Source organism: Hyperoodon ampullatus, assembly GCF_949752795.1.
Source record: "Hyperoodon ampullatus genome assembly, chromosome: 2".
Lineage (NCBI taxonomy): Eukaryota > Metazoa > Chordata > Mammalia > Artiodactyla > Ziphiidae > Hyperoodon > Hyperoodon ampullatus.
The window spans coordinates 116,949,589-116,972,464 of NC_136915.1; the positions used below are offsets into that span (position 1 = coordinate 116,949,589).

Sequence of the window (22,876 nt, forward strand, 5' to 3'; positions counted from 1 at the left end):
TCTGATATTAATATAGCTCTTCTCTTTTTTGGTTATTATTGTATGGAATATCTTTTTCCATCCTTTCAATTTTGATCTATGCATGCCCTCAGATCTAAATTGGATCTCTTGGAGACTGCGTAGTTGAATCCTCATTTATAAAAATTCTTTCTGCCCATAATGCCTTTTACTTATTTAAATAATTTAATTTAATCCAATAGTTTAATCTATTTATATTTAAAGTAATCACTTATAAAGAAGAACTTAAAATTGCCATTTTGTTATTTGCTTTCTGTATGTCTTAAAATTTCTTTGAACCTCATTTAGTACTCCCTTTTCACTTTCCTTTGTGTTTAGATTATTTTTCATAGTGACATATTTTGATTCTTTTCTCATTTCCTTTTGTGTATATTCAATAGTTACTTTCTTTATGGTCATCATGTGGATTACATAAAACAACTCCAAAGTTATAACAATATATTTTCAACTGATAACACCTTAACTTCAATCACATACAAAATCTCTCCACTTTTAGAGCTCCACATCACTCATATATTTATGTAATTGATGTCACAAATTACATCTTTATATACTGTGTACATGTTAATACAGGTTTGTAATTTTTATGCTTCTATCTTTTAAATCCTAAAAATAATAAAATATAGAGTTATAGACTTAAATTGTTATAACACAAGTTTTTATATTTGTCCATATAGTTACCTTCAGCAGAGAAATTTATATTTTTGTATGGGTTTGAGTAACTGTGTAGCACCCTTTGTTTCAACTTGAAGAACTCCCTTTTGCATTGTTTTGTAAGGCAGGTCTAGTGCTAATGAATTCCTTCAGCTTACATTTATCTGTATATGCCTTAATTTCTCCATCATTTATGAAGGACCAACTTGTAAGACATAGTATTCTTGAGTGACAGATTTTTCCTTCAACACTTTAAATATATCATCTCACTACCATCTGTCCTGCAAGACTTGTGTTGAGAAATCTGCTGATAATGTTATTTAAGCTCTCTGTAATTGATAAGTTGCTTTTTGCTTGCTGCTATCAAGATTCTCTTTGTCGTTGACTTTTTTATTATATGTTTCAGTTGTACAGATTGTAATTCAAAATCTATATCCACCACAAAGTAATCACAGCCACAGGTCTACTTACCATCATCACAATACAGTTGACTCCCAATTTTACCCACCTCACAATTCATTTTCCCTCTGGTAACCACTAAACTCTTCTCCTTATTTATATGTTTGTTTTTGTTTTTTCGTTTAGATTTCACATATGAGTGAAATCATACAATATTTCTCTTTTTCAGTCTGATGTAATTCACTTAGAATAATACCTTCAAGATTCATCCTTGTTGTCACAAATGGCAGGATTTTATTCTTTTTATGGCTGAGTAGAATTCCACTGTGTATATATAACACATCTTTTTATTTTTATCCATACATCATTAGAAACCTAAATTGTTTCATATCTTGGCTTTTGTAAATAATGCTGCAGTGAACATAGGATTGCATATATCTTTTCAAATTAGCTTTTTGATTGTTCTTTGGATTATACCAAGAAGTGGAATACCTGGGTCATGTGGTTGCTCTTTTTTTTTTTTTTTTTGAGGAATTTTCACAATGTTTTCCAGAGTATATGCACCATTTACAGACCCAACAACAGTGTATTAGGTTTCCCTTTTCTCCCCACACTCTCCAATATTAGTTAACTCTTATCTTTTTGATAATAGTTATTCTAACAAATAACTGTCAAGTGATAAGTTATTGTGGTTTTGATTTACATTTCTCTTATAATTAGTGATGTGGAACAACTTTTCCCATGCCTGATGGCCATCTGTGTGTCTTCTTTTGAAAAATGTTCATTCAGATTTTTGCCTGTTCTTTAATCAAATTGTTTGCTTTTCTGTTGTTGCTGAGCTGTATGAGTTCATTAAATATTTGGGATATTAACTGCTTATTGGTTATATGATTTGTAAATATTTTCTCCCACTCAGTACATGGCCTTTTTGTTGTGATGATGATTTCTTTCACTGTGCAGCAACATTTTAGTGTTGTGTAGTCCCATTTGTTTATTTTTGCTTTTATTTCCCTTGTCTTTCCAGTCAGATGCATAAAAACATTGCTAAGACCAATGTCAATGAGGTTACTTCCTATGTTTTCTTCTAGGATTTTTATGGTTTCAGGTCTTACACTTAAGTCTTTAATCCATATTGAGTTGATTTTTGTATATAGCATGAGAAAATAGTCCAGTCTGATTCTTTTGCTTGTAGCTGTCCAGTTTTCCCAACACCACTTGTTAAAGAGGCTACTTTTTCACCATTGTACATTCTTGCCCCCTTTGTCACAGATTAAATGACCAAGGATTTATTTCTTGGCTCTCTATTCTGTTTCCTTGATCTATGTGTCTCTTTTTGTGCCAGTACCATACTGTTTTGATTAGTGTAGCTTTGCAATATAAACTGAAGTCAGGGCACATAATACCTCCAGGTCCCCCTGGATATTTTAACTCTCAGATTTGTCCACACTGAGCATCCAGCAATTGGTCAATTATAGTTCAGGCTTTTCTACCCAAGCACTGGTTCTTATAACAGTTGCCACCCCTGGGAACCTTACTTGCCACCCAGCAAGCTGTGACTCCCTGTATTTTGTATTTCTGCCTCTCCGGTCTTGAGGGCAATAGTTTGCCCTGTATCCTCATCTCTTTAGGATCCTAGAAGAGTTGTTGATTTTCAGTCTGTTCAGCCTTTTACTTGTTGTTAGGATGGAGTGGTGACTTCCAAGCTCCTTACATGCAGAAACAGAAGCATAAAATCCCAATTACTTTATTCTCATTTGAATAATGAATTCCCATCCAAGCTTGGGTTATGGTTAGGACATCATCAGAGTAAGAAATTGATTGCTTGCTATTTGCTTGTATAAAAATACATTCAAAAGTTATGCATATGATTTAAACATTATTTCTATCTACTTTTGTTAGTTAGAACAAGGTTTTTAACTCCATTAAACCATCTACATGTTGCTATGAACTTAAGTAACTTCTTATATGACCAAACCTTTGTAAATTCATTATATTTGTCTTCTAGGATAGTCCCTTAATTTTATCTCTATTACGTTCCTACACTCTCTTTGAGAGGCTCTATTTAAAAATTCAATTGTAGAACTGAAGAGACATAGCCTTGCTTTGCAAAAAATCCTGAAGAATTTTAGCTGGCAAACCAGAGTCCAGGAAAGAAACAGATATTGGGGAAGACTCAATATATTGAGATAGAATGAAAAATTAGTTAGTTACTAGAAGCATACATGTTACACAGATTTTTCATAGTTTATTGAATGAATAGTTGTAGCAGATATCAACTCTTTCTGACATAAATCCCTTACATGACATTTGATATCTTTGTATCCAAGTACTCTAACAAGCTCAGCTGCCCTGGGGTTGGAAGCAGGAGAAAACAGGAACATATCTCATTGCTACAGAAATGTCAAGCAAAGAACTACCTAGTACAAGAGAAGCTTAAATATGGTTTCCTAAAAGGAGGGCTCTGTAAGAAGACTTAGCCTAAGATACATGTACCTGTAATTGTTGTCCTATATCTTCTATTTATACTTTCACAAGCATCTTTCCTTATAAGAGGTAGTTACTATTTTCTCAAAAAATGTAAAAATGTATGTGGGTCTTCTGTTGCAGAAACAATGAATAGGAAGGCTGCAATCTCTGAAATTAAGGATAATATACACAACATAAATATAGTGTGGAAGGAGATGAATTTTGTTTCCCTGGTTCAACTGAGAACAACAGACCAGAGGTCAAAGCTGATACCTGAAATTTTATAATTTCATTGAGGTAGGAAATGGATAGACAGTTTACTTTAGAGAGGTTAGCTTTTCAAAAAGGCAAATAATTTGGTTTAGACTTTGGGAAACTAGATTCCTGTTTTACACATACATCATATACTAGGAAGCATAAGAATTTAAACAATTCTATTGTACTCATGTTTTAAGTGGGATTTAAAAATTTTTTTTTTGGCCATGCAGCACAGCATATGGGATCTTAGTTCCCTGACCAGGCATTGAACCCATGTACCCTGCACAGAGTCTTAACCACTGGACCACTAGGGAAGTCCCAGTGGAGTTTGTTTTAATAAATTAAGAAAATCACATTCATATAAGCTTTAAAGTATATTAAACCTTTGTTAAATGAGAAAAGATTTATAGAAATTAACATAACAGGGAAGTGATGTCACCTGATGTTCAAAAGTGAGGGCATGGAGTAAATCAGACCTGGTTTGAGTGTTGGGTTTTTCTCACTAGTCACATGATGTTGGGGAAATTGTTTGTATGGATCTCTCTAAAATAGGGGAACACCTTACTTCAGAGAGATTATTTGAGAGTTAAATGAGATTATGCACATACATTACTTATTACAGTTCTGGAACATTTTGAGAAGTCAATCTGTGGTAGACAGTATTATTCTTAGCATAATAAAGAAATTGAGAGACTCTAAAAAGAGGAAATATCACATGTAAATACTCAAAAGTGTGAAACAGCCTAATGAGCTCTGTACAAATTAAATTTTGGTAGGTAGAGAAGTGTACAGAAAAATGAGGTTAGAGAGGAATAAATGGAGCCAACATACCCAGAGCTCCACTTCCCTGAGATTCTGGAGAGAAGGAAGGTATACAGAGGTGGTGCATTCATTGGCTGAGTCTTTGGTTGTATGGATGTGGGTGAGACAACATGAGACTTACAAGAAAATAGCTGCTATGGGGTTTGAAACATAATATCAGTACAAGAGATACTCATTTTGGCAACACGTATACTAAAATTGAATGATAAAAGGATTAACATGGCTGCTATGCAAGAATGACATGCAAATTTGTGAAGTGTTTCATATTTTTTCATCAGAAACCTTACAGGCCAAGAGAGTGGGATGATGTATTCAAAGTGCTGAAAGAAAAACATTGCCAACCAAAAATACTCTATCTGGAAAAGTTATACTTCAAAAATGAAGGAGAGGCCTCAAAAGCTCAAGATGGTGGAGTAGAAGAACATGCAGTCACCTCGTCTTATGAGAACACTAGAGTCACAACTAACTGCTGAACAACCATCAAAAAAAAAAAAACAAAACAAATGTTGGAACTTAAAAAGAGAGATACCCTACATCCAAAATCAAAGAAGCCACATCGAGACTGTAGGAAAGGCACAATCATAATAAAATCAAATACCATAGATGCCAGATGTGTGATCCACACATTGGAAAACAATTATACCACTGATGTTCTCCCACTGGAGTGAAAGTTCTAAGCCCCACATCAGTCTTCCCAGCCTGGGGGTCCAGAAATGGGACTAGGAATCCCCAGGGAATCTGAATTTGAAGACCAGCAGGATTTGATCTCAAGAATTACATAGGACTGAGGGAAACAGTGATTCCACTCTTGGAGGGTGTGCACAAGGACCTGTGTACACCAGGACCGAGGGGAAAAAAGCAGTGACTCCCTAAGAGACTGGGCCAGACATACCTGCTAGTATTGGAGGGTCTCCTGTGGAGACAGGGAGTGGCTGGGGCTCACTGTGAGGACAAAGACAAGGTAGCAACAATTCTGGAGGGTACTCATTGGCAGAAGCCCTCTTAATGGCTACCATTAACACAACCAACAGCCTATAGGTTCCAGTGCTGGGAAGTCTCAGGCCAAACAACAAACAGAGCAGGAACACAGCCCCACCCAACAACAGACAAGTGGCATAAAGTCTTACTAAGCATGGCCCTGCCCAGCAAAGGGGCAAGACCCAGCTCCACCCACCAGTAGTCCCTCCCATCAGGAAGCCTGCACAAGCCTCTTAGCTAACCTCATCCACCAGAGGGCAGATAGCAGAAGCAAGAAGAACTACAGTCCTGCAGTTTGCAGAATGAAAGCGACAGTCAGAGAAAGACAAAATGAAGTGGCAGAGGAATATGTCATAGATGAAGGAACAAGATAAAATCCCAGAAGAACAACTAAGTGAAGTGGAGATAGGCAATCTTCTGGAAAAAGAATTCAGAATAATGATAGTGAAGATGAGCCAAGATTTTGGAGCAACAGAGCACAATCACAGGAGAACAGCCCCAGAAGACGAATAATCAGAGGCTTCTCTCCCAATGGAAGTTCTCCAATTCCACCTACCTTTCACAGCAGATCAGAAACAAAGTTAAGAAACAGATCTTGAGGCCTCTACTTCCACAACTAGGGACCATAGTATGCCCCTCACGGGGCAGTGACAACCACAAAGCAAAGAGGAGGCCCTTCTCAATATCCATCTCACCCACCAGGGGCAGACACCAGAAGCAAAAGGAGCTATGATCCTGTAGCCAGCAGAAAGGAGACCACAAACAAAATGAGTTAGACAAAATGAGAAAACAGAGAAATCTGTGGCAGAAAAAGGAGCAAGATAAAAACCTACAAGAACAACTAAAAGAGGGGGAAGTAGTCAATCTACCTGAAAAAGAATTCAGAATAATGATAGTAAAGATGATCAAAGATGTAGGAAAAAGATGGAGGCACGGATTGAGAAGATGCAAGAAATGTTTAACAAAGACCTAAAAGAACTAAAGAACAAAAAAACAGAGGTGAACAATACAATAACTGAAATGAAAAATACCCTAGAAAGAATCAATAACAGAATAACTGAGGGAGAAGAATGGACATGTGACCTGGAAGACAGAATGGTAGAAATCACTGCCACTGAACAGAATAAAGAAAAAGAATGAAAAGAAATGAGGACAGTCTCAGAGACCTCTGGGACAAAAATTAAATGTCCCACTATTTGAATTATAGGGGTCCAAGAAGAAGAGAAAAGGAAAGGATCTGTGAAAATATTTGAAGAGATTATAGTCGAAAACTTTCCTAACATGGGAAAGGAAATAGCCACCCAAGTCCAGGAAGTGCAGAAAGTCCCAGGCAGAATAAATCCAAGGAGGAACATGCTAAGACACATAGTAATCAAATTGACAAAAATTAAAGACAAAGACAAAGTATTACAAGCAACAAGGGAAAAGGAACAAATAACATGCAAGGGAACTCCCATAAGGTTATCAGCTGATTTCTCAGCAGAAACTCTTCAGGCCAGAAGGGAGTGGCACAATATATTTAAAGTGATGAAAGGGAATAACCTACAACCAAGAATACTCTACCCAGCAAGGCTCTCATTCAGTTTTGACAGAAAAATCAAAAGCTTTACAAACAAGCAAAAGCTAAGAGAACTCAGCACCACTAGACCAGCTTTGCAACAAATGCTAAAGGACCTTCTCTAAGCAGAAAAGAAAAGGCCACAACTAGAAACAAAATTACACATGGAAAAGCTCACTGGTAAAGGGAAACAGACAGTAAAGGTAGGAAATTATCCACAGACAAATATGATACCAAAACTAACAATTGTGAAAAGGGGAGATCACAAATGTAGGATATTGGAATTGCATTTGAAATTAAAAGACAGCAACTTAAAACAATCTTGTTTATATAGAGACTGCTATATCAAAATCTCATGGTAACCATAAAATGAAAATCTACGATAGATACACACAAAAAAAGAAAAATGAATCGAAACACAACACTAAAGTCAGTCATCAAATCACAAAAGGAGATAACAAAAGAGTGAGGGAAGAAAAAACACCTAAAAAAATAAATCCAAAACAAGTAACAAAATGGCAATAAGAACAGGAATATAGATAATTACCTTAAATGTAAATAGATTAAATGCTTCGACCAAAAGTCATAGACTGGCTGAATGAATACAAAAACAAGACCCATATATGCTGTGTACAAGAGACCCAATTCTGATCTATGGACACATACACACTGAAAGTGAGAAGAAGAAAAAAGATATTCCATGCAAATGGAAATAAAAATAAAGCTGGAGTAGCAATACTCATATCAGACAAAATAGACTTTAAAATAAAGACTGTTACAAGAAACAATGAAGGACACTACATAATGATGAAGGGACCAATCCAAGAAGATATAACTATTGTAAATATATATACACCCAACATAAGAGGACCTCAATATATAAGGCAAATACTGACAGTCATAAAGGGAGAAATCAGCAGTAACACAATAATAGTGGGGGATTTTAACACCCCACTTTCATCAAAGAATGGATCATCCAGAGAGAAGATCAATAAAGAAATACAGGTCTTAAATGACACATTAGACCAGATGGACTTAACTGATATTTACAGAGCATTCCATTCCAAAGCATCAGAATACATATTCTTCTCATGTGCACATGGAACATCCTCCAGGATTGACCATATGCTGAGCCACAAAGCAAGCCTTGGTAAATTTAAGAAAACTGAAATCATATCAAGCATCTTTTCTGACCACCACACTATGAGATTAGAAATCAATTACAGGTAAAAAAAAAAAAAAAAAAAAAAAAAAAAACACCTCATGGAGGTTAAACAAAATGCTACTAAAGAACAAATGGATCACTGAAGAAATCAAAGGGGAAATCAAAAAATACCTTGAGACAAATGGAAATTAAAGCACAACAATCCAAACCTATAGGACGCTGCAAAAGCAGTTCTAAGAGGGAAGTTTATAGCAATAAAATATTACCTCAGGAAACAAGGAAAATCTCAAATAAACAACCTAAACTTACACATAAAGCAACTAGAGAGAGAAGAACAAACAAAACCCAAAGTTAGCAGAAAGAAAGAAATCATAAAGGTCAGAGCAGAAATAAGTGAAATAGAAATGAAGAAAAAATAGAAGCGATCAATGAAATTAAAAGCTGGTTCTTTGAAAAGATAAACAAAATTGATAAACATTTAGCCAGATTCATTGGGAAAAAAGGGAGAGAGCTCAAATCAATAAAATCAGAAATGAAAAAGGAGAAATTACAACAGCAGCACAGAAATACAAAGGATCAAGTATCATAAGAGACTACTACAAGCAACTATATGTCAATAAATTGGACAACCTGGAAGAAATGGACAAATTCTTAGAAAGGTACGATCTCCCAAGACAAAACCAGGAAGAAATAGAAAACATGAACAGACCAACCACAAGTACTGAATTTGAAAGGGTGATTAAAAAACTCCCAAAAAACAAGCATCCTGGACCAGATGGCTTCACAGGGGAATTCTACCAAACGTTTAGAGAAGAGTTAACACCTCTCCTTGTGAAACTAATCCAAAAAATTACAGAGGAAGGAATATTCCCAAACTTATTCTATGAGACCACCATCCTGATAACAAAACCAGACAATGATACCACAAAAAAGAGAAAATTCCAAGCAAATATCACTGATGAACACAGACGCAAAAATCCTCAACAAAATACTAGCAATCCAAATCCAACAATACATTAAAAGGATCATACACCATGATCAAGTGGGATTTATCCCAGGGATCCAAGGATTTTTCAATATCCACAAATCAGTCAGTGTGATACACCACATTAATAAACTGAAGAATAAAAACCATATGATCAACTCAATAGATGCAGAAAAAGCTTTTGACAAAATTCAACACCCATTTATGATAAAAACTCTCCAGGAAGTTGGCATAGAAGGCCATATATGACAAACCTACAGCTAACATAATACTCAATGGTGAAAAGATGAAAACATTTCCTCTAAGATCAGGAGCAAGACAAGGATGTCCACTCTTATCACTTTTATTCAACATAGTTTTGGAAGTCCTAGCCACAGCAATCAGAGAAGAAAAGGAAATAAAAGAAGTCCACATTGGAAAAGAGTAAGTAAAACTGTCATTGTTAACAGACTACATGATACTATACATAGAAAATTCTATAGATGCTACCAGAAAATTACTAGAGCTCATCAATGAATTCAGTAAAATATTGTAACAGGATACAAAATTAATATACAGACATTTGCTGCATTTCTATACACTAACAACAAAAGACCAGAAAGAGAAATTAAACAATTACATTTCCATAGCATCAAAAAGAATAAAATTCCTAGGAATAAACCTACCTAAGGTGATAAAAGACCTATATCCCGAAAACTATAAGATGCTGATGAAAGAAATCGAAGATGACACAGATGGAAAAATATACCATGTTCTTGGATTGAAAGAATCAGTATTGTGAAAATGACTATACTATCCAAGGCAATCTACAGATTCAGTGCAGCCCCTATCAAACTACCAATGACATTTTTCACAGAATTAGAGCAAACAATCTTAAAATTTGTATGGAGACACAAAAACAATGAGAAAGAAAAATTGAGCGGAAGGAATCAGGCTCCCTGACTTCAGGCTACACTACAAAGCTACAGTCATCAAAAAACAGTATGGCACTGACACAGAAACAGAAATTAGGATGAATGGAACAAGATAGAAAGCCCAGAAATGAACCCACACATCTATGGTCAATTAATCTGCAACAAAGAAGGCAAGACTATTCAGCAGAGGAAAGACAGTCACTTCAATAAATGGTGCTAGGAAAACTGGACAGCTACATGTAAAAAAATAAAATTAGTATGATCTTTAAAACCACACACCTAGAGGCTGTGATACAGAGTGAAGTAAGTCAGAAGGAGGAAAATAAATACTGTACATTAACACATATATATGGAATCTAAAAAAAAAAATGGTTCTGATGAACCTAGGGACAGGACAGGAATAAAGACACAGACATAGAGAATGGACTTGAGGACACGGTGAGGGGGAAGGGTAAGCTGGGACAAAGTGAGACAGTATAAATGAAATATATACACTATCAAATGTAAAATAGCTAGCTAATGGGAAGCAGCTGTATCACACAGGGAGATCAGCTCAGTGATTTGTGACCACCTAGAGCAGTGAGATAGGGAGCGTGGGAGGGAGGGGATATGGGGATATATGTATACATATAGCTGATTCACATTTTTATACAGCAGAAACTAACACAACATTGTAAAGCAATTATACTCCAATAAAGATGTGTAAACACACACACACATACACACACACACACACACATAAATAAACTCAAAATGGATTAAAGACCTAAATGTAAGACCAGATACTATAAAACTCTTAGAAGAAAACATAGGCAGAACAATCTATATGACATAAATTGCATCAATATCTTTTTCAATCCATCTCCCAGAGTAATGGAAATAAAAACAAAAATAAACAAATGGGACCTAATTAAACTCAAAAGCTTTTGCACAGCAATGGAAACCATAAACAAAAAAAAAAAACAACCCACAGAATGGGAGAAAATATTTGCAAATGATGAGACTGAAAAAAGATTAGTCTCTAAAATTTATGAACAGCTCAAGCAGCTCAATACCATAAAGACAAACAACCCCATCAAAAAATGGGCAGAAGACCTAAATAGACATTTCTCCAAAGACATAGAGTTGGCCAAGAGGTACATGAAAAGATGTTCAACACTGCTTATTATTAGAGAAATGGAAATCAAGACTATACAATGAGGTATCACTTCACACCAGTCAGAATGGCCATCATCAAAAAATCTACAAACAATAAATGCTGAAGAGGGTGTGGAGAAAAGGGAACCCTCTTGCACTGTTGGTGGGAATGTAAATTGGTACAGCCACTATGGAGAACAGTATGGAGGTTCCTTAAAAAACTAAAAATAGAGCTATTACATGATCCAGCCCTCCCACTCTTGGGCATATATCTGGAGAAAAACTTGGTTTGAAAGTAAACATGCACCCCAGTATTCATTGCAGCACTGTTTACAATAGCCAAGAAATGGAAGCAATCTAAATGTCCATCAAGAGATGAATAAAGATGTGTTATATATATATACAATGGAATATTATTCAGTCATAAAAAAATGAAATAATGTCTTTTTCAGCAACATGGATGGACCTGGAGATTACCATACTAAGTGAAGTAAGTCAGACAGAGAAAGACAAATATCATATGATATCACTTACATGCAGAATATTTTTTAAATGATACAAATGAACTTATCTACAAAACAGAAACAGACTCACAGACTTAGAGAATGAATTTATGGTTACCAGGGTGGAAGGGGGAAGGGGAGGGATAGACTGGGAGTTTGGGATTGACATGTACACACTGCTCTATTTAAAATAAATAACAAAGGACCTACTGTAAAACATAATAAGTTAAAAAAAATTTAAACACATTATTTTAAAAATGAAGGAGAAATAAAGACTTTCCAGACAAACAAAATCTAAAGGAATTTGTCAACACTAGACCTGCCTTACAAGAAAGATTGAAGGAGTTCTTCAAGCTATATTTAAAGGATGCTAATTAGTAACATGAAAATACACAACACACTGGAAAAAGGAGACATTTAGTCAAAAGCAGACTACTCAAATACTGTAATATGGTCGTATCTTAACTGTAATATGGTGTCTTATAGTATAAATGTTAAAAGACAAGAGTAGTAAAAAGTAACTACTATAGCTACTATATTAACAAATATACAACATAAAAGAGGTAAATAGATGAATGGATAGAGAAGATGTGATATATATATATATATATATATATATATATATATATATATATATATATATATATATATATGATGATTGAATATTACCCAGCCTTAAAAATCAATGAAATTTTGCCATTTGCAGAAACACAAATGGAACTATAAGGCATTATGCTAAGTGACATAAGTCAGACAGAGAAAGACAAACACTGGATGATCTCACTTATATATGAAATCTAAAATTTTTAAACTCATAGAAACAGAGAATAAGCTGGTGATTGCCAGGGACTGAGGTGGTGGGGGAAATGGGAAAATATTGGCTAAACGGTACAAACTTCCACATATACGATGAATAAGTTCTAGGGTTCTAATGCACAGTATTGTGATAACAGTTAAAATAATGTATCATATATTTGAAAGTTAAGAGAGTAGATCTCAAATGTTCTCATCACAAGAAAATAATGACAATTATGTGACATGATGGAGGTATTACCTAAGGATATGCAATCATTTTGCAATATATACGTGTATCAAATCAACACATCGTACATCTTAAATTTCTACAGTGTTATATGTCAATTATATCTCAGTAAAGTTGGAATAGAAAAATACAGGTACTGCACACAATGCTGAGGGACATCAGAGAATTCTAAAATAGAGATATATGTATTTGCCACCTTTGCCATCCAGGTTGACCACAGAAAGATTGAACCTCAGAAGGAAGGGCCAAGCACTAGTGTAGGGACTATTATATAACCCACTCTAACAAAGCCTAAAACCCATCTGACATGAGTCAGAGTCTGAGTCACACCAGTTCATGAGGATAGGGGAACATCTTGGGATTTACACAGATCTGCCTTGATAAAGCCTAAAATCAAGCCATGACATGAGTCAGAGAAAAGTCAAGCTCTGACCAAAAACAAAGCACTTGGGAAATATCTTGACCAATCTACCAGAAAGTCATAACAATTCCCTAAATGCACCTAATTACAGAATTTCAAAATTATAAAACAAGAACCAATAGCAAAATCAAATCAACAATCATAGTTAGATATTTAAAATCTCTGATTCAATAATTGATAGACAAGAAGAAAAATATCAGAAAAATTTAATACCACATGTAACTAATATGATCTAATTTCCATAAAATATGATCTAACTTAACACCATTAAAATAAGTGGAGTCTACATGTTCTTTTCAAGTGTGCCAAAGTGAAATAAAACGCAGGGACTTACAGTGTCTCAGTAAAATTCATGTCTGAAATCTTAGAGTATATTTCATGACCACACAGGGTTAAATCAGAAATCAGCAATAAGATATCTCAAAATTATATAATACATTTTAAAATAAGCCATTAGTAAATACATGTCAAAGTTTACTAGGGACAGTAAAGTACATCCCACAAAACCTAAGGGAACAAAGCAAAAGTAATACTTAGAGGAAACATATTTTTACTTTAAGTGTTTATATTAAAAAAGAAAAAGTAGTAATGTAATTGATATAAATTTGCATCTTACAACACTAGAAAAAAAAAGAGAGCGAAGAAAACAACAGTATAAGGAAGTAAAGCTATAAGCAGAAATCAATACACAAATTTACTTTGTGTATTGTGAAACACAAGTAAACAGACAAAACAAACAGTAAACAGAAAAACAATAAAACAGAAAGATCATAAAGAAAATTAATAGAGCCAAATGTTGGTTCTTATAAAAGATTAACTTAAGTGGTTGATAACTTGGTAAATACATAAATCAACTTGGCCAGCTCAGGCTCACACACTAATAGGTTTTGTTCTGGTGCTTAGGCATAAGAGCTAAAGAGTTTTGACTTACTATACCCAACACCCTTTTCCCTTCCATTTTCTTCTCTGAAACTACAGACCTTTCAGGTGTATCTTTATCCCAAGGTCTAATATGGAATTTTGAGTTGCATGTTATTTCTTGGTGCAATTACTCTTCTGCTTGCTCTGACACGTCTTCTTAGAAGGCTTCTGGTATCTGCTAGACATACGGCATCGACCTGGTGGGGACTCTACACTGAGGAATTTGAGTGATCTTCTGTAATAATACTTGAGATGATAGGAGGTCACACAGGTTTTTCCAGGCGTTTTTTCCCATATTAAGAGTTCTCTCATTTCCCACTTAGCTCATTTCCCATTTAGCTCATCTCATTATAACAATGAAGCGTTGCACATTCTAGAAAAACACAGATCCTCTAGAAGTGTTGAGAGCCTGACAAATCACTTTGTATCTCTATGATGGCCCTAACCATCAACCACTTGGCCACTAAGAATCAGAAAAAGGTCACATTTTTTCCCCCACTTCTTTGGTCCATCTTTTAAAATTTCAACTGCACAGTATGGATTTAAGAGCGTTGTTCTGACTTCCTCTTATTTGGGCCAATAATGTGTGTGATTTCTGTTGCTGAAACTCAGTCCCTGTTCACTGGTGCCAAATAGAAACACAGAGACAGAATTTTGCTTGAAGTAGAAAAGAGTAGCTTTTATTTCTTTGTCAGGCAAAGGGGACCACAGTGGACTAATGCCCTCAAGACTGTGTGACCCACCCTGAAGGGGGTAGTAAGGAGTTTTATAGTGTTTAAGGAGCAGGGTATGATCAGCTCTTGGAAAATTCTCAGACTGGTTGGAATCAAGGTGAAGTTTTAAGCATCACCTTTCTGGTTTCAACCAGTCTAGAGTCTATGTTCTTGTGGTCAGCAGTTTTCATCTGGAGGGTTTCTGCTCCCTGTAAAAACAACTTAGGAATGTGTGTCAGGCCTTTATCTATATCTTTCAGGGAACTGGGAGTTTGGTGATTCTGCTGTGTGGTGGATTTATAGTCTAAATTGCTACCAGTTGTCAAGCCCAATAGCTATTCTTTATTTCTACATCTTCACATTTCCTGATCATTAACATTTTTTCTTTTATGGTAGAGAGTTTTTGTTTTTTGTTTTTTTTTTACATTTTTATTGGAGTATAATTGCTTTACAATGTTGTGCTAGTTTCTGCTGTTCAACAAAGTGAATCAGCTATATGTATACATATATTCCCATATCCTTTCTCTCTTGCGCCTCCCTCCCACCCTCTCTATCCCACCCCCCTAGGTCTTCACAAGGCACCGAGCTGATCTTCCTGTTCTATGCAGCAGTTTCCCACTAGCTATCCACTTTTCATTTGGTAGTATATATATATGTCAATGTTTCTCTCTCACATTGTCCCAGCCTCCCCTTCCCCCACTGCATCCTCAAGTCTGTCTGTATGTCTGTGTCTTTATTCCTGCCCTGCCACTAGGTCCATCAGTACCATTTTTCTAGATTTCATATATATGCATTAACATACAGTATTTGTTTTTCTCTTTCTTACTTACTTCACTCTGTATGACAGACTCTATGTCCATCCACCTACTACAAATAACTCAATTTTGTTCCTTTTTATGGCTGAGTAATATTCCATTGTATATATGTACCACATCTTCTTTATCCATTCCTCTGTTGATGAACATTTAGGTTGCTTCTATGTCCTGGTTATTGTAAATAGAGCTGCAATGAACATTGTGGTACATGACTCTTTTTGAATTATGGTTTTCTCAGGGTATATGCCCAGTAGTGGGATTGCTGGGTCATATAGTAGTTCTATTTTTTATATTTTAAGGAACCTCCATACTGTTCTCCATAGTGGTTGTATCAATTTACACTCCCACCAACAGTATAGGAGGGTTCCCTTTTCTCCACACACTCACCAGCATTTATGTTTCTAGTTTTTTCAATGATGGCCATTCTGACTGGTGTGAGGTGATACCTCATTGTGGTTTTGATTTGCATTTCTCTAATGATTAAAGATGTTGAGCATCTTTTCATGTGTTTGTTGACAATCTGTATGTCTTCTTTGGAGAAATGTCTATTTAGGTCTTCAGCCCATTTTTGGATTGGGTTGTTTGTTTTTTTGATATTGAGCTGCATGAGCTGCTTGTATATTTTGGAGATTGATCCTTGGTCAGTTGCTTCGTTGGCAAATATTTTCTCCCATTCTGAGGGTTGTCTTTTCATCTTGTTTATGGTTTCCTTTGCTGTGCAAAAGCTTTTAAGTTTTATTAGGTCCCATTTGTTTCTTTTTTTTTGTTTTTTGTTTTTAGTTCCATTACTCTAGGAGGTGAATGATCATTAACTCTTGAGTCAGCCTTTTACTTCAACAAGTGAGGACACTGGGGCTTGCATATGCTTTCATTTCTGCTGCAGAAACAACTGAAGAGTTTCTAGTAACAGGAGAAGAAAATGTCCTGACTCATGGTCGTTCCTGTCATGTGTCCTCTGTCTCCTGCTCTGTGGGTTGGGACCCTCTGAAGTGCCTAAAGTCCCTCTCTCTGCTTTACATTTAGACAGCACAACACATCCACATAAGCAGCACTAAAGTCTGTAATGGAAATGCATGAAAACCTACTGGTTATTGTGGTGCTCTTGCCAAATCCTCCTTGATTTTCCCTGACTTACTCCTGCATATTCAGATTTTAAAAAAGTTTTAATCTAGATTTCAACTCTCTACTCCACAAACCTAGTTTGAATTAACTCAATCAGTTTTATTCTCCCTTCAGGAGACCTCAACTCATCTACTAAATGTACCAGGTCTTTGGGATCATTTTTCATTTCATGGTCTCATCCTTCTTACAGATCAGATAGTGGGCTACCACAATATTATCTACTGATTGGTTTCATTTATTTGACATCTCAGGATTATTTTTCAACTTATTTCCATTGTACTATAGGGGAAAAATGTAGAAAAAAATATTTATTAAATCCTCAACCTTCTAGAAGCTCATTGCTCTTCCAGAATTTGAAGGATTCATTGCAGTGATGATATAAGCCCATTACTCACTTGTGACTCTGTGAATAATTCTGAAAGGCAAGTGTAATCATGCAAGTGAATCATAGAAGTAGTGGATCTTTGTCATAGGCAAGAGGATAACAAGGGCAAAATTTATTTCCAAATACTGTAGGAAGAAATTACATGTAAATAATGATTTTATGCCTCTGGTATGTCAACTATTAATAAATATATAAATATTTCACATAGTATTGAAACTAGAGGCAACTTCACAGGCAATTTTTCTCCATCCAGGAAGTACAGTCAAGTATTGGTAGTGATAGATGCTTCTAACCAAGATCTGCCACTGCCACTGTGTGAACAGAAAAGGAGGAATAAGTAGCTAGTGACTTTCCTTTTCCTTTTGAAGTAAGAGCCTTGATTAAGGGGCTTTGGTATCTATTGATCCACATCTAAGTCTGCTGGATAAAAAAGTTTTTTTGTTTTTTGTTTTGTTTTGTTTTTGCGGTACGCGGGCCTCTCACTGTTGTGGCCTCTCCCGTTGCAGAGCACAGGCTCCAGACGTGCAAGCTCAGCGGCCATGGCTCACGGGCCCAGCCGCTCCGCGGCATGTGGGATCTTCCCAGACTGGGGCACGAACCCGTGTCCCCTGCATTGGCAGGCGGACTTTCAACCACTGCGCCACCAGGGAAGCCCATGTTCTGCTTCTTTTAATACTGAAAACCATTAACAGAGAAATTAAACTACTTTCAGAAAAGAAAAAAAACAAACTGAAGAACAGACTGGAACAAAAAGGAATAAGGCATCTCAGGAGCAGATTCAATCTCTGTACCCTTCAGTAACCAACACACCCACAACCGTGGGCCTTCCTCCACCTCCCCAGGCCTGATCATCAACTCCATCCTCCACTCACCTACCTGAGGTACACATTTCCTGTTTCTCTTTTCCAAGTTTTCCTCAAGTCAGTAACAGGTGCATTTCACAGTGACTATTGTTAGTCTGTATATAACTATTGTTACTGATTAACTTGCTTTGGCAAAGGTGTTTCCTTTGTCATGGTAAATTGGTCACATTGATGAGAAGCCATATCCAGGTAAAGTCCAATCATTTACAGGTGATCACCATGTGTAGTATTCCAGGTCAGACCACTCTAAGAACTTCTGGTCTGTGGAGGTAGATAGCTTGGCTCCATCTTTCATGAATACATCACACACACACACACACACACACACACACACACACACACACACACACACACACACACACACCGCTTGCCTCCCATACTTCCTATTACAGACCAGGCAACTTTCCCATTATGAAAGTATTCTGCTGCAGCTCAATCAAATCAGGCCACTGTGGAGAGAGGAGATAGAGGTAAACAAACTTGTCCTCTGTTTTTCTGTTAGCATCCAAGCCACTGAGAAATACTGTGGATACACCAAGGAGGACATGTTTCTAATCAGATATCTTTTATTTGAGCCAGTTTAGAATAGGGAATTCTGAGCCACTACATGTCTTTCTCACTACTTGTAGCAGACTATTATTTCTTCGGAAGAGGCAATATTTTGAATCCTCAAAATGGTCCCAGGTTCTCTAGTGATGCTTGAAAACCCTTAATGTTTGTGGTTTGAAGTAGGCACCATTCTCTATTTGCAATGCTATCTTAGTTATTTTTCACTCTTTTTATTTTCTTTAGTTGTTTAAGTGAGTAGAGGACATATTTGAATTTATTATTATATTTTAATCTATCCCTCAAATGTTTCATGACAATGTTCTCATCCTCCATGGCTCTGTGTTGCTCTTGCTGAGGATCATGCTTTAATTCAGAAAGATTATTCTGTTTATAATGGATGGTCTAACTTCTATTTCTGTTGTCTGCTACCTTATACTAAGCATTACCAGTTCATTACTGTTTCCTTTCCATTAAGTACTTCCTTTCTAGCCTGACTCCAGGTCCAAATATCTAGGAAGGTTGTGTGGCCCAATGTTATGATTGAGGTTTCACTCAGAGAAAGAGACTTTGTATTTCTTGCTCAAACTTGTAAGTTTATTTTCCTGTTTCCATCCAAGAAAGAACCAGAAAACACAGGTCTAAAATAAAGTAGCTGCCAGGAGAAGTGTTCTGCAAAAGGGCCCAATGACAGTGATAGTACTGAAAGCAGCAGAGCCATTTGAATATGAGTCACCAGAAGGGGGGAAAAACACAATGTTTCATGCTACAGTGATTACTGCAAGTCAGTTTTTCCAAGTGAAGGTTTTTAATACCAACCTTAAAGAGAAATTCACAAAGCAGAAGGCCATTACCATATCAGATTACTTTGAATGCAGAGGAATCCTGGAGATAAAAAAAAGCATCATCTGTGTCTGAAGTTGGTCTTGATCAAAAGTGTGAAGTTCCAAACAGCATTGTCAAAAGAGCAAAAGAAACTCCCAAGGTGGGTAGTCTTTGCAAGCAAGCTTCAGGAACATTTATGTATGGGTTGTTTGTGTTATATCAGATAATCTCTTAAAATTGTTTTTCATTTTCTCGATCAGTGCCTGAAATTGAATGTCTTCACTTACCAAGCTCTGCTTACTGACTGAATATTGTAACTCAGTTCTCAGTTCTCTTTCTTGACTAGAGATAGGTGGTCAAGTCTGCCACATAACAAGATATGGGATTGGGTGGCCTGTTAGCATTCTTCTACCCAAGATACCTCCAAGCAAGTACTTGAAAAGATTCACCAAGAAACCTTGTCATTTCTCCAGTTATAATTACCTGTTCTCAGACACCATGAACAAGGACTATGCAGGGTATAAATCAATATGCACATTCTAATAATTTTATCTCAGAACTCCACTGCAAATTCGTTACTTTCTTTTTACTTTTAAGAATGGATTGCCTTACTCAGATTGAATTCCAGTTGTGACATGCATCCAGAGTAATAAAGAGATTGGTTTGTATTCTCCTGAATGCATATACATTCAACAGTTAGGCAAATGATATAACAATTCAATGCTGTCTCCTCTAGACTATTCACTCATTTAACCAGTTATTCATGAACAACTAATTGAAGAAATACTGTATTGCATGGTATTTGGAAAATATGGTAATCTAATTCCCTTATTTATAAAACAAGAGGCATAGAGAGTTTAAGTGATATGTCAATTTCCAAATTCAGGGTACTAGAGAGTATGATACCTTAAATCGCCCCTAAAATTTACAGACTTCTATGAACTCACCTTACATCTTATATAATTGACTGCTTCATAAACCTGCATAAGTGTCTCCTAAGATAGCCCCTTAATTTACCTCCATTACTTTCTTACACTATCTTTGAGATCATGCCTATAAATGCAATTATAGAATTGATGAGTCATAGCTTACATGAGTGAGACATATAGAGTGTGAACTGTGAGACCTACATCAATGGAAATAAGATATTGGAGAAGAGTGAGTAAATGGAGAAGGTAGGGGAAAAAATTAGTGAGTTACCAGAGCCTAACCTGTTACATAGATTTTTAATAACATATTAAATGAAAAGTTATAGTCAATGTTCATTCATTTCTGTATAAAGAGAGGAGCCAAAACTGTCCATCAGGGATTTCTTTTTTTTTTTTTTTTTTTTTTTTGGTGGTACACGGACCTCTCACTGCTGTGGCCTCTCCCGTTGCGGAGCACAGGCTCTGGACGCGCAGGCTCAGTGGCCATGGCTCACGGGCCCAGCCGCTTCGCGGCATGTGGGATCTTCCCAGACCGGGGCACGAACCCGTGTCCCCTGCGTCGGCAGGCAGACTCTCAACCACTGCGCCACCAGGGAAGCCCCATCAGGGATTTCTGATTCCCCTGATTCCAGTTGTTTTAAGGAAACAAAGCTGCCCTTAAGGTGGAAGCAGTAGAAAATAGGAAGAAAACTCACTGTTCTAGAATTGCCAGATACAAAACATTTAGAACAAGAAAGGCAAAAATAAAAAATCAAGACAATAAAAGGAAAGTTCTCAGAGAAGACCTTGTCAAAGCCATATATGCATACCTGTGCCTATAACTGCTTTTTTATAACTTGTGCTTATTGTGTCACAAGGGTCTTTCTCATACATATAGAGGTTACTATATTTTCAGGCACTGAGTGTTAAATTTCTGTTGCAGAAAAAAGTAAATAAGAAGAACATAATCTATGAAATACAGGATAATACAGGAAAGATGGATGTTGTGGGGAATGGAAAATGGCACAATATCAAGTGTGAGGAAGGAGACAAACTTTGACTTTTCTGCTTTCAACTGAGAACAATTGACCAGAAGCTGAAACTCACATGTGAAAATCACAGCTTCATCCAGTTGGGAACTAGATGGAGAAACATTAGTTTTCCAGAAAGGCAAATAATTTTGTCTGGGTTTTGAGAGCACCAGTTTCTATATTCTTACATATAGAGTCTAGCAGGTGGGAGGAAAACACAATGTTTTTGTGTTCGTTAGTAAGTGGAGGATTTTTTAAAGGATGTGAGGAAATGACATTCATATAGATTTCAAAAGGATCTGATACTAGTGTTAAATAATACAATATTTGAAGACATTAGAAGGCAGAGGAATAATTTCACATAGTGGTCAAGAGCAGGGCTTTGAATGGGACTGGCCTGATTTGAATCCTGGCTTCAGCACTCACTAGTTGCCTGGTATTAGAGAAACAGCTTAATTGGTCTTCCAAAAGGGTCAAAGTCTCTATCTCATAGGGTTGGTTAAAAGCTAAGTGAGACAATACATATACATTATCTCACTGCCCGACACAAAGTGAAAAATCTGCATTAGATACTATTTTTCTTAGCAAAGTAAAGACATTGGAAAGAGTTCTAAGCCAAGAAAATGGCACATGCATGTCCTCAAAAGTGTGAAACAGCATAATGAGTTCTGAAATCCAGTAGATGTGAAAGATTATGAGAGATGAGACTATGGGAGACTATTAGGACATGAAGTGTGGGTGAAGGGAGAAAAATGAGTAGAACTTAATGTCAACTGCTAGGATCTCATTGTGTCTTTCTTATCTCTCCTTCAAGGTCATCAAGACTAAGAAGATAAGAAGGACCAATCAGTTTTCATTTAATTCTGAAAGTTGAAGAGTAGATCCGCCCCCTTTAAATCTTCAGGTGACTTTAATACTGATATTCTTAAAGTTGAGACTTATATTTAAACAATAGATTCAGTAGACATAGCCCAGCACATTAAGAGCTTTTTATACCTGAGCTGTGGATTAGGTTACTTTCTTTTATAAAATTTACTTATTACCTAAAATGTTCATCATGTAAAAAAATAAAAATTTCGGGCTTCCCTGGTGGCACAGTGGTTGAGGGTCCGCCTGATGATGCAGGGGATGCGGGTTCGTGCCCCGGTCCGGGAGGATCCCACATGCTGCGGAGCAGCTAGGCCCGTGAGCCATGGTCGCTGAGCCTGTTTGTCCGGAGCCTGTGCTCCGCAACGGGAGAGGCCACAACAGTGAGACGCCCGCGTACCGCAAAAATAAATAAATAAATAAATAAATAAATAAATAAATAAATTTATTTTAAAATAAATAAATAAATAAATAAAATTTTCTTTTGTAAAGGTCATCGTTCTCCAAAAGTACTGGATATGGTCTCTTTATTGCAGAAGTGAGCCACTTGAGGGTAGTTG

At 36.3% G+C, this 22,876-nt stretch overlaps 1 protein-coding gene across 1 annotated transcript in view; it reads left to right on the plus strand.

Annotated features, from left to right (window-relative positions):
- The window catches only part of LOC307065264 (myeloid cell nuclear differentiation antigen-like), a gene marked incomplete at both ends in the record, with an annotated part of 68,708 nt that overhangs the window by 18,861 nt on the left and 26,971 nt on the right, over positions 1 to 22,876 (plus strand). Inside the window, 4 exon segments of the mRNA XM_079722096.1 lie at positions 19,341 to 19,579; positions 19,581 to 19,721; positions 21,335 to 21,475; positions 21,479 to 21,549. Coding sequence (XP_079578222.1) covers positions 19,341 to 19,579; positions 19,581 to 19,721; positions 21,335 to 21,475; positions 21,479 to 21,549 — 592 coding nt within the window.